This window comes from Molothrus ater, chromosome Z, assembly GCF_012460135.2.
Source record: "Molothrus ater isolate BHLD 08-10-18 breed brown headed cowbird chromosome Z, BPBGC_Mater_1.1, whole genome shotgun sequence".
In the NCBI taxonomy this organism is placed as follows: Eukaryota; Metazoa; Chordata; class Aves; order Passeriformes; family Icteridae; genus Molothrus; species Molothrus ater.
In genome coordinates, this window is record NC_050511.2 from 10,895,501 (window position 1) to 10,912,175 (window position 16,675).

The 16,675-nt window shown below is 39.7% G+C and overlaps 1 protein-coding gene across 1 annotated transcript in view; it reads right to left on the reverse strand.

Moving 5' to 3' along the window:
- ADAMTS12 (ADAM metallopeptidase with thrombospondin type 1 motif 12) overlaps window positions 1-16,675 on the reverse strand; it is a 141,509-nt gene that overhangs the window by 51,636 nt on the left and 73,198 nt on the right. Inside the window, exons 4-12 of the mRNA XM_054517931.1 lie at window positions 15,609-15,805; window positions 13,648-13,731; window positions 11,879-12,003; window positions 10,561-10,710; window positions 7,904-8,047; window positions 7,088-7,232; window positions 2,212-2,304; window positions 1,823-1,968; window positions 823-992 (exon numbers count right to left, since the gene is read on the reverse strand). Coding sequence (XP_054373906.1) covers window positions 823-992; window positions 1,823-1,968; window positions 2,212-2,304; window positions 7,088-7,232; window positions 7,904-8,047; window positions 10,561-10,710; window positions 11,879-12,003; window positions 13,648-13,731; window positions 15,609-15,805 — 1,254 coding nt within the window. The remainder of the gene's footprint in view (window positions 1-822; window positions 993-1,822; window positions 1,969-2,211; window positions 2,305-7,087; window positions 7,233-7,903; window positions 8,048-10,560; window positions 10,711-11,878; window positions 12,004-13,647; window positions 13,732-15,608; window positions 15,806-16,675) is intronic.

Below are 16,675 nucleotides of genomic sequence, written 5' to 3' on the forward strand. Positions count from 1 at the left end.
AAGGAATTGGTGGAGGTTCCCTCTCTGGAGACATTCAAACCCACCTGGATGTGGTCCTGTGCCACCTGCTCCAGGTGACCCTGCGTTGGCCAGGGGGGTTGGACTGGATGATCTCCAGGTATTATTTTCAACCCTAAAAATTTTGTGATTCTATTAGATTATCTACACCTTACATTTATGCACAACCCAAGAATCAAACTACATACTAATAATGATAATGCCCTTGTATTTTGTAACTAGCTGTTCCAAAGCAAGTTATAAAGCAAAGCCATTGACTCTGCCTCTACAATACAGGGCAGGATGATACTAAACCAGTTCAGGTATTACTTCTTCACTGTAATGTCAAGTACAGCTACCATACAGATCTGAGTTTGGAAGTAGTAAAATCATATGTGCAGTGGAAGAGCTCTGATTACTGGGTGCAGTGATGCCTGCAGGCCCAAAGATGCAGCTCTACACCACACTACTCTGCTTCTTGTTCTGTGGTTGACACTGGAAAAGATGGATTAGATCTATTCTAAACAAACAGCACAGACATAACTTCAACAGCTTTTCTCAGTGCAGTATCTTTTCAGGAACTGAAGTAGTTACAATCACAGCCATTATCACCAGAGCTCTGAAAAAACACCTAAGTGTAGAGAAGAACCACTGCCTTTTTGTTCACACGAAAGGCACACCAGCATACGGGAGCACACCAGATTTTTCTCTCTAATTCACTAGAAAACTTAGAATTCAGTGACTTCTCACCGTCATAGACATTTCTCATAGGCGCGTAACTTTGACTTTTTATACAAGACACTTAAAAATTGTGTAGCTTCATACCTGTGTTATAAACAGGAACCCAGTGGTAGAATTCGTTCTGGTAGGGAACTGTATCAAACTCACTGCACTGCATCTGACGGAAGGTTGGCAAGTCCTTGTGACAGGGGCTGATGTTACACATGCGATAGCGCTTCCTCTCTCCAGTGCAGTAGTCTCCTCCAAACTGGGGTCTAGAAAAGGAACATTGAGACTGGGACATGAGACCATGGGTAAAAAAAAAAGTTTTAAACCAATAATGTATTTCAGGCCCCACTAGCACAACAAGGTGAGTCTGAATCCTTGACAGGGTAGAGATACTCTTCAAATCACATGTTTGAGTACTCAAACATGTCAGTATGAAGCACAGAGATTTAGGCAACTCCTGTATCCCAAGAAAGTGCCTGGCTGAGCTCACAGCAAATTAACCTATCAAATGGACTGCTATGAATCCCACATTTTGCAGTGCACTTGACAGCTCTCGCTCTGAAAAGACAAATGATTTCTGGCATTAGTGACTTGTGAAAATGAGATGTGGAGTCTTCATGAACTCAGGTATGTAGTGGGGAATTCTGCCTTTCATGTTCCATACCTTGACAACTCATGTATGAAGCTCAAACAAAGCTGATGACTAGAAGGAAACACGAAAGGTGAGTCCTCAGGATCAGATTGCTAGAAACTGTTCTCACCTGATGTTTGACATTTATTTACTCATTGCAGTATCAATAAAGCAATATTTACACTATTTCTGCAAAGCCTGAATGTTAAGTATGCTTTTTTAAATTCATTTTGCATTGAAATAAGCTCTGTGGAGGGTAAGAAATAAAGAACAAGATGACTGTAAAAGATAAGCCAGCTGAATTTCACACAGGTATGCCTAACTGGGAAGAGAGGTGTCAGTATCTGTGACGTCTTGATGTGGCACCTGCTGATAACAGTCTCAAGAGAGTTTCAAGTTTCCAATGTCATAAGAACCTCAAAAATCTTAAACAAAAAATAGGGAAAGATAGTGCACTCAGCTTACTCTGGATTATCACACAGCCTCTCTGCACTTTGAACTCCTGCCCCACATGTCCTTGTGCAATGGGACCAGGACGACCAAACACCCCACTCGCCATGGACTGCTTCGGGAGTCTTCCCCACTGTAATGCACTCACCAGAGAAGCACCACTGAGGGGAGAAGAGAAAGCACAAAGAGCTTCAGATCATTATCACAGGGAAATTATGAATTTTTTTCGTTTCTGTGAATTATTTTTTATTTCAGCTCATAAGAGTTGAACACTTAAGTGGAAATGTAAATGGAGATGTCACAGGATGACCCTCCTTCACACTCAACAATAACAGAGATACTCATGGCTCGTCTCTGCACTTTGGCAGGCAGCACAGCTTGCAAACAGTGTGGCTCAGAGTCACCTTGTTTTCTCCACACCGAGTGCCATCCGCAGCTGCATCCAGTTTGGAGCGGCAGGAGCCTTTCACTGAGCACCAGAGGGTCTGGCAAAGGTTCTGAAAAAGGAAGAAAACTGCAGCAGTGAGGCAGGGCATAACTCCTATGGCCAAGATTTTCAAAAGCCTCCCAGAGTTTTTTACAGCCACTTAAAAAGTCTTGTAAGCATTGTATTTCCAGAGGGGTACGAGTTTTTCATAAGATAGGAACTACCAAGGGTCCAAATTTAGCTACTCGTCATTACTGTGCAAAAGGGACTATTTGAAAAATTAAAAAATATTGTAAATACTATCAAGTGAATTCCCTGCACTATGTGACTTCAAATATTCTCCTAATTGGCTGCTCAGCTCCTAGAAAAACACAATGGCTTAACAAACTTTAGTCACTGCTGTTTGCAGATAAAGTTAACAGAAAATTGAACAATTTTCATTTGACGAGTACTAACCAATACCATCTTCAATTCTGCATTGCTGTCTGCCTGGAAACATACAGTGAAATCAAAGGTTACAGAAGCCAGGCAGGCAAATACAAACAAAATTATGTCTCCAACAATATTAACGGAGGTCCCAAAAGTAGATGAGGAAAAAGTGATCAGGCTTCTTAAAACATCAGCTTGGCAGATGGCAAGGAAATGATCAGGAAAAAAAAGCAGTCAGCTAGTTGGCAGAGAAAAAAGCATAGTGGGCTGGGAAGAGTAAAGGCTCTGGTTAGTGAATGTTTGCATTTTAAGTAACTCAGAAACTGGTGCCAGTTTAATGGAGTAGGTTGCCAATAAAGCACAGCATTCCAGATGCTGCTCCATGTGCAGTGGCTCCACAGAACAGACAGAAACTCCTGAGAGGCAACAAAGAAAGCAGGGCAAGAAACATTCCAGCTACCTTTTACCAAACCCACTTTGCTCAGCCAGAACTATTTTCCAGAAAAGGAGCACAGAGCTGGAGGACCATTTCTCCCTCTTCAGTTCACATGCACACCAGCTTTTTTTTGTTTGGCACGCAGGAGCCCTGCATGCTTGGAACTCCTGACTGATCAGGGCTTTGCATGAAACACCACTTCCAAAGCAGAGAAAGCAGGGCTCTCAGAGGGAATGCACACTGCCAACAGGAACAGAAGCAAAAGCCCAGGTCCTGACTCAGGCTGTTTGGATGCCATAGTCCAGTTCTGGAAAAGGGTACAGAGCTGGCAGCATCAACCTGTGAAGAAGAGACGGCTCCAAGTGCCATCAGAGAAAAGAGTTGATAAGAAGGATCCCACTAGCAGCTCCCACTGGGGTAGGCAAGCAACATACCAGATTTGGAAGTTAACATATAAACTGCACACTTCCAAAAATGCAGCCCCAATGAGCTAGCAGCAATGTTCATCCAAGTGGGGAATGCAGAGTTTGGCTGCCCATTTCTGATCTGCTTCTGTTTAAAATGGCTAAGCTTGGGCACAAGCTTTCAGAGAGTTTCGCTTTCATTTACTTCCTCCATTGTGTGTTTACCTTGATTTGTCAACAAGAACACCAGAAAAAAAGCTGATGGCATGGAACATCTCAAAGCACTCCAGCCCTCCAGCTGGGATACAATGCCGGGACCACTTGGGCATCATGGTTCACTGTTTCTGGGCAATGTACACAGGACAAACTTTGTTTTGCAATTCTCTGTTTATAGCTCAAGGGTAGCATTCCTTATGAAGGCCTTATGAAGCCATCATTGCCAGGTTTTTAAGGCAGAGCTACCCAAGTGTTCTGGCTGATGAATTTTCTCTCATTATCAAAGTCATCCTTTATTGAAACTTTGTACACAGAATTTATTTTGTGGTTTTAGTGTATAAAGTGTATTTTGTGGTTTTAGTGTATAACGTGTACTCTTGCACCATGCCTCAGACAAGATCAGAGAAACTGGCACAAAGAAACACAGCTTTTCATTGGCAGTCACTTTTATTATTAGGTGCATCCATAGATTTCAAAGCCAAGAATTCACAAAGGAAATTCTTTAGCTTTGCAAGGATTTTTCCATATTTATCTCCATATCCTGTAAATGTTTTTCATCTCTAAGAATACTGAAACAACAGCAGAGGAGAAGCACTACAACATGAAAAAGAACAATATCACAGGATGCACTATGTACTGCATGCCTTTGGAGGTAACACACAGAAATTCATGACTCTGCTATGGACTCACTGCAAAGCAAGTAGGTTTTCTTTTCATCTGCAGTATGATATACACTTTCCACCCAATCTATGAGAATAGGGTCTGTGCCTTGAAGAAAGCTGAATCCAAAAAAAACCTCTGTTTCATGGAAGCCAATGGCATTTTTGGAGAAAAGGGCATTAAGATGAGTGTTCTGATATCCTACAGGCTGTTCTATAGAAAGCTATGGGTCTAGCTATGACTGGGAAAACTCCAGCATCTAATACATATTTTACGTTTCTTTGCCTTATTAGAGGAACAATATTCATATACTTCACAGGACAGTTTGCTGCCTAAGTGTTTCATGAAAACCACTATCTGAATTATAAATACTAGTTTTTGCCTAGTGAACTCCAGGCCATCTTCAGCTAAATGCATATTGTTCTCTCAAAAAGGATCTGTGGATCAAATTCAGTCAGACATTAAAATGTACAAAAGCAGCTTGTCAGTGAGCAAGGCTAAGTAAATAGAGGAAAGGCAAAAAAGAGTCAGACCTCCTAGACGAAATGACAAAATGACTGATGATTCAACATTCCAGGTTGACCCTACTGTTCCCAATTCCATCTCCTGCCAGTGCAACTACCAGCAAAATACAAGCCTTTCAGTAAAATGCAAAACGAGAGGATACCAATTAATTTTCTGACATATGTCCAGCTGTAAAATTGGTTAATCAGGAGATGCGAATGTAAAGGCCTAAGGTTCAAATTCAAGGAGAGACTGACTGAGCCAGTACTGCAAAATTACATCCTAATTTTCTATCTGTACCAACAGACAAATCACAGTAACTAAGGAAACTGTAACAGCAGGTAATGAAAGCAATCTTTCAGTACCTTCTTCAGATTCAGCAGTTGTAGTTCAACACTGGTAATCATGTTATCTATTAAGATTGAAAAGACTAATCAGAAATAATTTCTCTAAGAGAAGGGTAGATGGAGATGCACACAATTATCTGAATGGAATAAACAGTCAACATCAGCAGTGCCCAGTCCAGAGCTGTGTTCATACCAGCACTGCCAATAGCCAAAACACATCTGTGTTTGACAGGGCCAGTAGGCTGGGTGATGTCTCCAGCATTTACTGAACATTGCTGCTCAAAACACAGGAAAATTAGCGATCATTTAGCTAGGCTAGCACTTGGAAATATTGCTGCTGAGCTGTTCTATGTATAAATATGCTGTGTTGGAGTGCATGAAATAGAAGCCTCTCTGAGTCCCTCAGAGAAAAAAAGAAATGCAGGGTTTGAATTAGAACCTCTAGAGAAGCTGAAATATATTAAGCCACACACATGAAGCAGAAGCTTAAGTTTTAATTTTAAGTAAGTAGAAATATATTTCAAGTGCCTTGAGAGACTGTGTTAGCTAGTAAAAGGCCCTAGAGCCTTGTTTAACTTAGGTCCAGGCATAACAAAAACATAGCAGAACATTGCTTGCTTTTCTAGATAGAATAGATAGAACTACTCATGTAAACAGGTAAAATTATATACGTAGTTTTTGGGTAAGAAAACAGATAGTACCTTTTGCATAAATAGATAAAATCATGTACATAGATTTTGGGTAAGAACTCACACCACTTTCGCACATTAAAATTAAGCTCAGACTGGTGTACGAAAAATGTTTTAGAATCTTGCTTTTAGCTGATTGGATGATTTATGAACAAAATCCCTTGAATTGGGGTGAGAAAGAAGAAGGAAGAAGAAAAAAGTTGTGGGAGGTGCTGCTGTTGCTGCTGCTGTTTTTGCTCAAAACATTTTTGGCCAGAAAGCTTTTAGCATGGACTTTAACACTCTGAACTCCTTGCCTTCCAGACTGATGTACTCATGCAAAAAACAACGTCACTACAACCAGCAACTGCTCTTGTCTCTTTGAAGACCCAACACCCATGATAACCTCAACAATGCTGTAAAGACCCAAAGACCTCTGAACATTATTCTAGTACCATTATTCTAGTAAAATACCATACCACTTTATTTTAGCTAATACAACCTGTTACACTCTGCAGGGCTCCACAATCTTGTGAGGGTTGCTGTGACTACACTTCTCCCTTGTATCTCCTCACAATAGTGCTTTGCTGTGCTGTGAGACAGACCTCAGGGCACTCTATGAATAATACCCTTCTGCATAAATATCTAATGTTCCATGCAAAAATATTGGTTTTTCAAAATAAATATTTTCCACAGGGACTGAAATATTCTTTTGTTTGTTAGATCATAAAGAGTATGAAAAATCAGGATGTATGGGAAGAGAACAGAACCCTAATTTCTTCAGAAAACTCTTCCTGGAACTGAAGATTTGTTCCCAGAATGATTTGATCAATTGAAAGCCACAAGATTGAAGAGTATTTTAAAATTGGACTTAAGTTGCATTAACAATTTACCTTAGAATCAGTATTACGAGTCTAAAACCAAAACGACTCCACTGCAGAAGGACAGGCACTTAACCATAGATATGGTTGAGATACAGAAAAGATTTTGTGAAATACAATGCAAACAGCATAACAACTCACTTCCAGAATATGCATAATTAAGTGTGTTAGGCAATGCCTGCATTGAACTAGCCTGTGAGACTCTACACACACTGCTTTTGTAAATGAGGTGCACTGAATTCACTTCCATGCTGCTCAAGAATTTTGAATTCTTACTAGAAAAATGAAGAAAAACATTGAGCACTTACATCCACATCTTCACAGAATGTAGCATTGGAACCATACTGAAGCTGGCATTGGTGGTGCACATCATAAATCACTCCAGGAGCAATAACTGGGGACTTTAGAACTTCTTTTTGTGGGATGTCATCCAGACAGAATCCCCAACCACGACTAAAAGACAAAAATTCCATATTAAAAAACTCCCTACCACCACAGTTTTTTGATGCTTCTATACAGAATTTTAGTATCTATTTCTTAGGGGTAATTCTGATTGGCCCACGTAAATAATACTTCCAGATTCCAGCCAAGTTAGGCTGAAATGCTGCAAACAAAGTAGTTACTCTGTCTAGCAAGAGATGGTTTTAAAATGGCAAAATACAGCTTGTCAAAGAGAAAACACCATGTGCTCAGTATGGTATGCAGCGTGGCTTCAGAGAATCCCGTAGTCTGTGGTTAAAGTTGCACCACATTGCTGGTCTTAAAAAGAATGGATTTGAACAAGTCACTGAAGCCAAACACGTGGCACTGTGGCCAAAGGCAAAGTCTATGGAGCTCTGTCAGGGCCCTTGATGGAAAGGCTTCTTTCTCCTGGTAACTGCAAAAAGCTGCAGATTGCACCAAACCCGAGCCAATATGACAGGACTTGAGCTCACTTCCAGACTACAAGACAAACTGAGCTTTTCCCAAATAAGTGAGCAACAGGACAGTGGTATGTCCCCCATGGAAAATAACTCAAGCACTCTAAGACCTCCTACAATAATCAATGCAATAATGCAAAATATACTTTGAACTCCAGCACAGTTGTGCTCAATTTAGGTAAATGCTGCAACCTGACCACTCACTCTAGGAACCGTGTGATGTACTCCTTGCTGCACTGGGACCAGGTGAGGGGAGTGGGATCATACTGCAGCTGTCGGGACATGATATACGGGCGCTTTCCAGCAGGCTCACAATCGTTCTCCTTTCCATCGTGCTGAATTCCAAAACTGGAGGTAAAAAACAACATCTAATAATTCCAGCTGACTGGCTGTACCACAACACCTACCTAGAGGTTCCATTCCATGCTTAAAAAGACACGTTGCTTCCTCCCCTGCAGAGCTGTAGTTATCTGTTTGCTAAAAGAAAACGTACACACAGAACGAACGAACCAAAATCTATGAAAAATCTACACCTCCACAGGCTTTCAAACATGTCTGTTATGCACAACAATATTACTCTGCACAAAATAAAGAACACAGTCACAGACTAGACTTCTGTACTTTTAAGGGAGTCCAAATACTAGTGCACCGTTGGGGCAGATATCAAAGTTTAAACCTAAAAGTTAGGTTACAGCTGTTAGAGCTGAGACTGCTCCCTAACTCTTGAACCCAAACTTGCACCACTTCAACTAAGATGAGGCTTTGTTACATTCTGTCTTAGACTCTCTCATAATAACGTCTCAAATGCTTTTTCCATTTCTAAAACTTTTGATAAATTGCACCAGAGATACTGTCTACAAAATTATTGAATGTTCAGTGAATTTTCTTCCAACCTCTCTTCCTTCATCCCATTTAATTTTCTCAATCCATGCAAACAGATCTCCACAGCAGGTTCTCCCCAGCATCTCTGACTTGCTGAGAAATTCTTTTATTCAAGAGCTTGCAGAAGTCATAAACACAAAACTTTGGATAGTATTCAACTGAGTAAACACACATGCCCCTTCATCACCTCAGAGTGAGGATTATCTCATAATATAAGTGATAACATACATATATATTGATATATGAAGATGTTGACACCTACATTGCTAACATTTGGAGTGTGTAAGTCCTGAAAGCAGTGAGAGCTTACTCAGGTCATGATTCAGCCACGAAAAAGATAAAGTGTGTTCAAAATACTTAAGACTACGTTTCTCAAAAATGTAATCATATCATGACTCAAAAGTTCAGAAAGCAGAGCTAATTTCAGTCAAAACCAATTCCAGTAATGAGTCAGAAGCACAAATGCACGGATCTCCCCTTTCTGACGGGCTCTTTTCCACAAACAGGGTCTGTTGAATCCTAAAGCTACAAACATCTAGACAGACAGTGTGGGGAAGAGCGGACTTTTGGCATGCATCTAAGGTATGGGAGCATGTCTGTCTTCTTGTTTTTTGTTCATCTGTTCTTACAAACTTGTCCATACCTGAACTTCTCAACGTGTGCACACTAGCCTGGCTTGAGGTCAACAGGATGACAACAAACCCTGCAGTATTCAACATTCCTTATGGAGACAGTCCTTAAGGAAAGGCCCTGCACCACTCCTGCAAGGGTAAGCACAGCAGTACTGAGCCCCACAGCCTCCAAAGGACACAGAGTCACCAGCCAGCCAGGACAGACAAGGAGAAGGACACAGATGGATCAGTCTGTGGGGAAGGAGTCTCCTCAGATCATTAGTGTGAATGAAAACAGCTCCCTGCCAGCAACAGGCTATGAGGACCAATGACTTAAACCCACAGCACCCAGACCCAATTGGAGTGATTTCATCATTATTTATTTATACAATTTCCTTTCTGGCAGTGGAGAGGTTGAATAAATAGTGGCCAATTAATGGTCGACAGGGTCATTACCATCATCATCATCATCATTATATCCTATGAGGAAATAGAGACTCCATCCTGATTAGTGGCGGGCACACAGTGAAATGAATGTCATTGTAGATAAAGCAACGAACACATGACTTAGCCAAGCAAGAGAGTCCGGCTGAAAAGTGCAGGCATTACAGTCAAACCAGAGTATCCATCAGAAAATGCTCTGCCCTGAGGAAAACAGCTAAGTCAAAACAGTTTCAAAAATCGTGGTTTTTTTCAAGTGAGCTAATAAACCATCTAACCAACCAAAACACCTCCAAAAATCTAAAATTCTGAGAAATTTAGTTCAAACAGAAATACCCAATCATTAAAAAAAATAACCTCATCTAAAACAAAATATGCAGGAACTTTATTTATCTTAGTCTAAGTGTATCCACAATAGCATTATTATACAGAAAATACCACTCACTAAGAAATGCCCTAGAAAGACTTTACAGGTTCATAAAAAAAAAGGAAAAATATTAAATATAAGATTAATATATGTTTTTCTATATGAGTTTCACTATATGAGTAAAAATGTTTTCTAGCTAATCTGTGCTACTGAAACACCATGACATAGTGAGACAGGTATGTTTTCTGTAAATGTTTTGGATTGCCCTGGAGATTATCTAATGTAATTGCATAGAAATCTAGCACGTTTGGAAAAATTAGCACAACTGAGTGATGCTACTTTGTACCTTAATTATTTCATTCTGATGTACTGAACAGTTGTATATGTGAAACATACATCAAAGGCTTAAGAATATTTTTTTTTGCCTTGAAACAAGTTTTGATTTTAATAATAAAAGGCATTAACTCACTTTTTGTTTTGTTTCTGCCTCACAATTTGAGTATTAACCTGCAAATAACAAATTCGACTCAGACAGGCTCCCCCTTCCCTGTCAACTGTACCTGTGTCCAAGTTCATGAGCGATAGTGAAAGCCAAGGGGAGGCCAGAGTCCTCATTGATGTTGCAGCTCCTGTGAGGCTGACACATGCCAGACAGGTGAGACAAGCCTAAGGTTTCACAGGGACGGTTCATGCCAGCACAAATGTCCTTTCTAGAATCACAGAAGAGATGCGCCATTTAAAGAGCTTAAAACCAACTGTGGAGCGTCACTGACACTGGGTAGAGCAAGCTTCCATCTTATATTGCGCTAATTTTCATCTTGGGTAAATCATAGTGCTAAGTCTTTTTACAAACATGTATGGAACAACCTGCACTTTTTCTACTACTATATTATACTGCTATAATTTGTAGCCAGTATTTATGTGGCTGTAGTGCCTAGATACATACACTCATTACCAACTCCCATAAACCAAAGTTTTAGAACCTCCATGTCTGGCAGTATTCTAAAGCACAGTTTACTACAGTCACCATAGCTCAGCTTCATTCAAGTGAACTGTCTGAGTCCTTTATATTTGGACAGTGAAATCTCACATCATTGTGAAACTTTATCTCACATTCTTATTTTAAGATTTTTGACCGAGAAAAGGTTGAGAAGGTGGGGAATGGTCAAAGGGTGCACCTGATGATCTGGAGTTCTCTTCCAACCTAAGATTCTGTGACTCTTTTTTACTGAGCCACTTGAGGGGTGTTTTAGGTTGGGTTTTTTGCCTGACAGACTTTAGCCAAGGCCTGGTTTTTTTAGACCATAGACTCAATCTTTTCTCTTTCAATTTTTACAGACCTGCAGAAGTCCCATTTCATGCAATGACTTAGCTCCCTGCATAACCTCAGACAACCTCACTTTCAAGTTTTCTGTTTCTCCCTTGCTTGGACATGAAAAATTATTTTGTGTCTCCTTAAATATGGAGATATTTAAAAATCATATGTTTTAAAGCTTAAAAATGAATGGCACCCTCTTTGCATAATACTTGTCCTTTCAGAGCTGCATCTGCACATTTCTTCAGGAGTTGTTCATCTGCATGCTACCTTGTTATATATTGTCTCAAAGGAGAATAGAGCAGTCACTGAGCACAAAATGAGATAGGATCAAGGGAGGAAAATGACCCGAGGTGTGGAAATTGCTCACCTCTTGGGACCCACAAATCTCTATTGTGTGACTAAGATGCATCTCTAACCTGTATGCACATGCAGCGTCATCAATATTTTGACCACGTTTCTGAGCTCTCTGCAGGATGAACTAAGTGATGGCTTGAGCCTATAAAGGAAATATCATCACCAAAGAAATGCAACTGAACAGCAGCCAGTCACTGCTGTCATACCTGGTAAGAAGGACAGCCACATCATGGTGTGTGGGGTTGACATCACTCTTGGGATTGACACTCTTCTGCCACTTGCAGAAGCTGGCTAATGTCTTATCAGCATGGTGCACTATCTTCAAGCCTTGCTAATGGGAAATGACGGAATATATTACTGTAAAGACCACACTGCACTGCAGTAACACTTCAGTGAAGTCAGCTGTGATGATAGGTAATCTAAATGTAATCGATTATGCTTTTGCCTAAAGTTGGAGCCATCATTAGGAGCAATGACACCTATTTATCTAACATTGAATATTAAGTTAAAATGCCGACATTCCTGTAATTGATGCAGCTAAAGGAAAAATTACAGAATGCAGAACTCTACATAAATTTTGATAAATGAGCTACAAAAGATCCAACACTAAACTGAAACTTTCAAACATTTTATATTCCCTTGAAATCAAATTTTCCTCTGAAGAGAAGATGAAGATTACTTATTGTGGGACTTTGTGATCAAATTTGTCAATGTTATGTGAACACTGTAATATTCAGACAATAATTATGCTTCTAACAGACTATTCATTTCACAATATTTTTCAATTCCAAAGAGAAACAATGCAGTCATAAATGTTTCTTCCTCAACTTATCATTATACAGTTTACATGCAAATTACTGAAAACCTTAAATAAAAAGTATGGAAAATTAATTAATCCAAAATTGAATTTTCTAATTTCTGGTATTGGACATTCACTTTATTTTGCCTCAGTTTGCTTTGTTTTTAACAAGCATCAAAGTATGGGATTAAGTGTTACCAGACAGTAATTTCTGGGGAACCTAAAACCAAATTTTGAAGTGTATTTAACACTGTTACTTCCAACATTGACATTCCTCAACAGGAATCCACATTTTTTATCCAAACAGACAAAGAAGTTTAGCAAATGCAGTTAATTGGAGGTCATCATGGGTCTCGGGTCCTGACTGTCCTGTTTAGGTGGAGGCTCAAGTTTTTGTCCGACTTATGCTGAGAGCTATAAGGACAGACTCTATCCCAACAAATATTTTTGAAGAAACATCCATGAGGTTTGGTTTACTGCCTTTAATAGCACTGGGACCATCTGGCTTGTGGTTATAAATTCTAACCAACTGAGAAAATCCCCTTAAGCTGTACCTCTGGTCAGAGCTAGCTCTATCGTGCATTGCATTTAAAAAATAACCATAAAATCATGACAATCAGCATGTATTCAAGCATATAGTAACATATTTGTGAGACAGACACATTGGAAACTATCAATATAAAGCTAGTTACAGCAATTAACATCTACTTTGTCCTAATTTTTCTTTGTTTCAAGAGATTTAAAAAAGAAAAATAAGTGTTTGAGCACAATAAGAGTTTTACCTCTTCAGAGATCTGCAAATACCATAGCGTTACACTTCATAATACATTTTAGGCAATGCTAGGTAATTAAATCCTGAATGTTGATGTGTAGTTTCTGTTTCTTATCTGGTCTTCTTTGGCATCCCATGTTCTTCTGACACTTGGGAGATTTCATTTCCCCATTCTTAACCTGATTGTTATAATTACAGTTTCCTATGCAATTTTATGCAGAAATACCTGAAGTAATCAGTTAAAATACTTTGCTATCCAGGGCACCATTTCTCCTAAAACCAGACATGTTGTAGGTTTTAACAGAGTAAATTTAAAACATTATTTTAAGCAAATATAATTACAGCTCAATGCATTGAACACAGAAGTTTTTTAAGAGATATTTTGAGGTAAATAAAAACCTTACCTCCACCTCCTCAAAGAGGATGAGCCTCACCAGCACAATGTGAATTGCATTGCCAATGCTTGGATCGTGGAACAACCCTGTGACCTGTACCAGAGCCAGGAGACATGAGATTAACTGATTCCTCTACAGTAGAACACAACTTCAGAGAGAAAATTCATTTACTTCTAACATACTGTTGATCTGGGGATTGGTTTGCTTTTTAAATTCTCAAATCATTGAAAGTTTACTGAAATCCAAAAATGTGACAACTACTGCAAAGGCTAACTCTGCCTAATGAATGATGATACAGCCTTTGGCTAAAGCTACTAAGCTAAAGAGCAAAGGCCCAAACAAGATTAAAAAGATTCAAAAATATCTGAGTTCATAAAAAATACTAGCAGAAAGGAACACAACATCTACAGTCACACAACACTGGCGGAAAGGTACATTCAGGGTGCAAATAAACCAGCATATCAAATTTTCCTGTTTTAAATAAACAGGATCCTCTCACAAAAAAGCAAATTTAGTCAGTACTAGGCAAAGAGAAATTATTTGAATAATGGCTATTCTTGTATTCCCAGAGTACAGGAGAGGATGATAAGTATAAAAGCAAAGATAACAACTCCATTCAAAAAAGACTCCACATAAAAAGGAACAAGAACTGAACTCTGCAAAAATGTGACCCAATTGTTATAAACATCAGCAAAATGTTGAATTAGGCAGGAGGAAAAGGAATCAGAGCAGAAGATAATCACAATGTATCTATACATATCTATGTGTGACCTATGCCATCTATCACAGGAAATACGGATGAACAAAATGGATTGCCTTTGGGTCAAAACTCTTATGGAGAAGATCACTAAAGGAGAAATACCAAAATGAAGTAGAAATTGTGTTTACAGAGGTCTGATTTGGATATGGATCTTTTTCAAGGTACTCTACTGAAAATTGAAACATTTTAAATAACCCTAATATCTAAGGTCAGACTGTCGAGTCTTGTTTGTTCCTGAACCTGATAATGACTGGGTTTTATTCCAGGGACTTTTCCCTGTGTGGACAAAACCTCACGTGCTCGAACAACCTTTGCACCTGTTTATTCAGGCTCATTGCCTCAGCAGCAAGTTGGGGCACAGCTGGGAACATACAGTATAAACTCACAGGACAGATCAGTCACCATGGCTAGAATTACACTCTCATTACCTCCACAAATATTGCACATTTCCATGATAACCAGACAGAACACATCCTCAATGAACTCTCAAGCTCAATATCTACTATGATACACATAATATTGATAACAGGTATTAATAACAGAAGGCATATCTATGGGCAGATGCTATGGCTTTTCCCAGGACCAGTTCTATTTTGATACTTGCCACAAAGGAAAGCATTTGCAGTTCAACTTTTCTTTATTCCAATGTGAGCTTTGTACTCCAAGAAGGACACTTCTCTGGAAAAAAAGCTGTATTGGCTTCAACTGGGACAGTTAACTTGCTTCATAATAGCTCATATATTGCTGTTTGGATTTGTGACCAAAACAGTTAATAAGCTGGTTAAAAAAAGCTAAGTTTGCAAAGTTACTACAATTTCCAGCAGGTTCCCTGTGTACCTTTCTCATCCACAAATATATGAAAGAATTTATATACTTAAAACCTGTAGAATTTCTCTCTGCCACAGTGAAAAATCTGAAATCACCACTGAGCAACAGGTTCCAAGGGAGACACAGAAATTCAGTGGAAAGAAAGCTAGTGTAGAATTTACAGCTATGAGACTTATCTCGCATAAATCCAGAGAAAAATTGTGCCTACACAAAATACAAAGTAAAAAACTACTTAAAAATACAGAGTTTCAATTCATATATATTAATGATACTACACTTTTTTCCATGAGCAACACTGCAGACCTGTTAGAAGATCAGCAGCTTTATCAAATTCAGGTTTGCTTCATTCGCCTACCCACAAACCCCAAAACATTGTACATACCATATTCATTATGGTGAGGATATATGACTCCACATGGTCACTCCCATGATATTCAACCATTTTGCTGTCTGCCACCACAAGTGTCTCCACCCATCGCTCCTTGCTGACAGAGCGCCGGGAAACCCTCCTGGCAGCTGCGTGGTTTTGTTCCCATCTCTCCCTCCGATGCTGCTGCTGTTTGAAAAAGCTGTGGGTATCTGGAAGAGTAAAAAGCAATGCTGTCTTGAAAATATTTTCAAGCTTGAACTGTATGGTTGTAAAACTTGCAGGATGATATTAGCTGGAAGTTACTTTTCTGGCTGCCACCCACCTGACCCACTGCAGAGGAAACTCCAAAGGCACACCAGACTACCAAGGGGGCTGTCCAGTGAAGTTCTGAATTTCCTGAGACAGATTAAACATGCAGCAAAAAGTCACTCCACTCAAACACAAGGGATTAACACTGTGAGACAGAGCCAAGCTAAAAAAAAATTGAATTGGGGATGCCCTTTTCAAGGAGTTTCTCTCCTGTGGTTTGATCTATCCTCTCCAAAGACACCAGCTGATAGTTTAAGATAAGGGATATGCTTTCTTCACAGGAGCTCATTTTCCCATTAGAATGGCACATTAAGTCCAATACATTCTTGGCACATCCAAGAATGCCTTGTTCTGTGCATGGAAAATATCCGAGACAAGTGGGGACATTAGACCAGCAGGTGTCATCTAAATACCAGCAGGGCAGCCACGGCATCCCTGCCTGCTGCCATCCTGCCCGATGACAGGACAGACACTGCTTCCACTGTAATTTTGGGATCTGTGCATCTAATGCTTTTCAGGAAGAAGTCTCTGCTCTGTGGTTGCTAGCAACCTTGCACTGTGTTCAGTGGGGCCAATGCCTCTCCACTCACTCTAGCTTTGAACGCCAGCTGTCCATGTTACCAGGGAAATACTAGCAATTTAAATAATGCAGGGTCTAAAAACCAAATGAGATGCCAGTTTTACAGCAACTGCTGGCATTTTTCCAACCCATGCCCCTGAGAAATGCTTCTACAGTGGTGGGATTTCCTGAGTCTTACAAAGGATCAGGA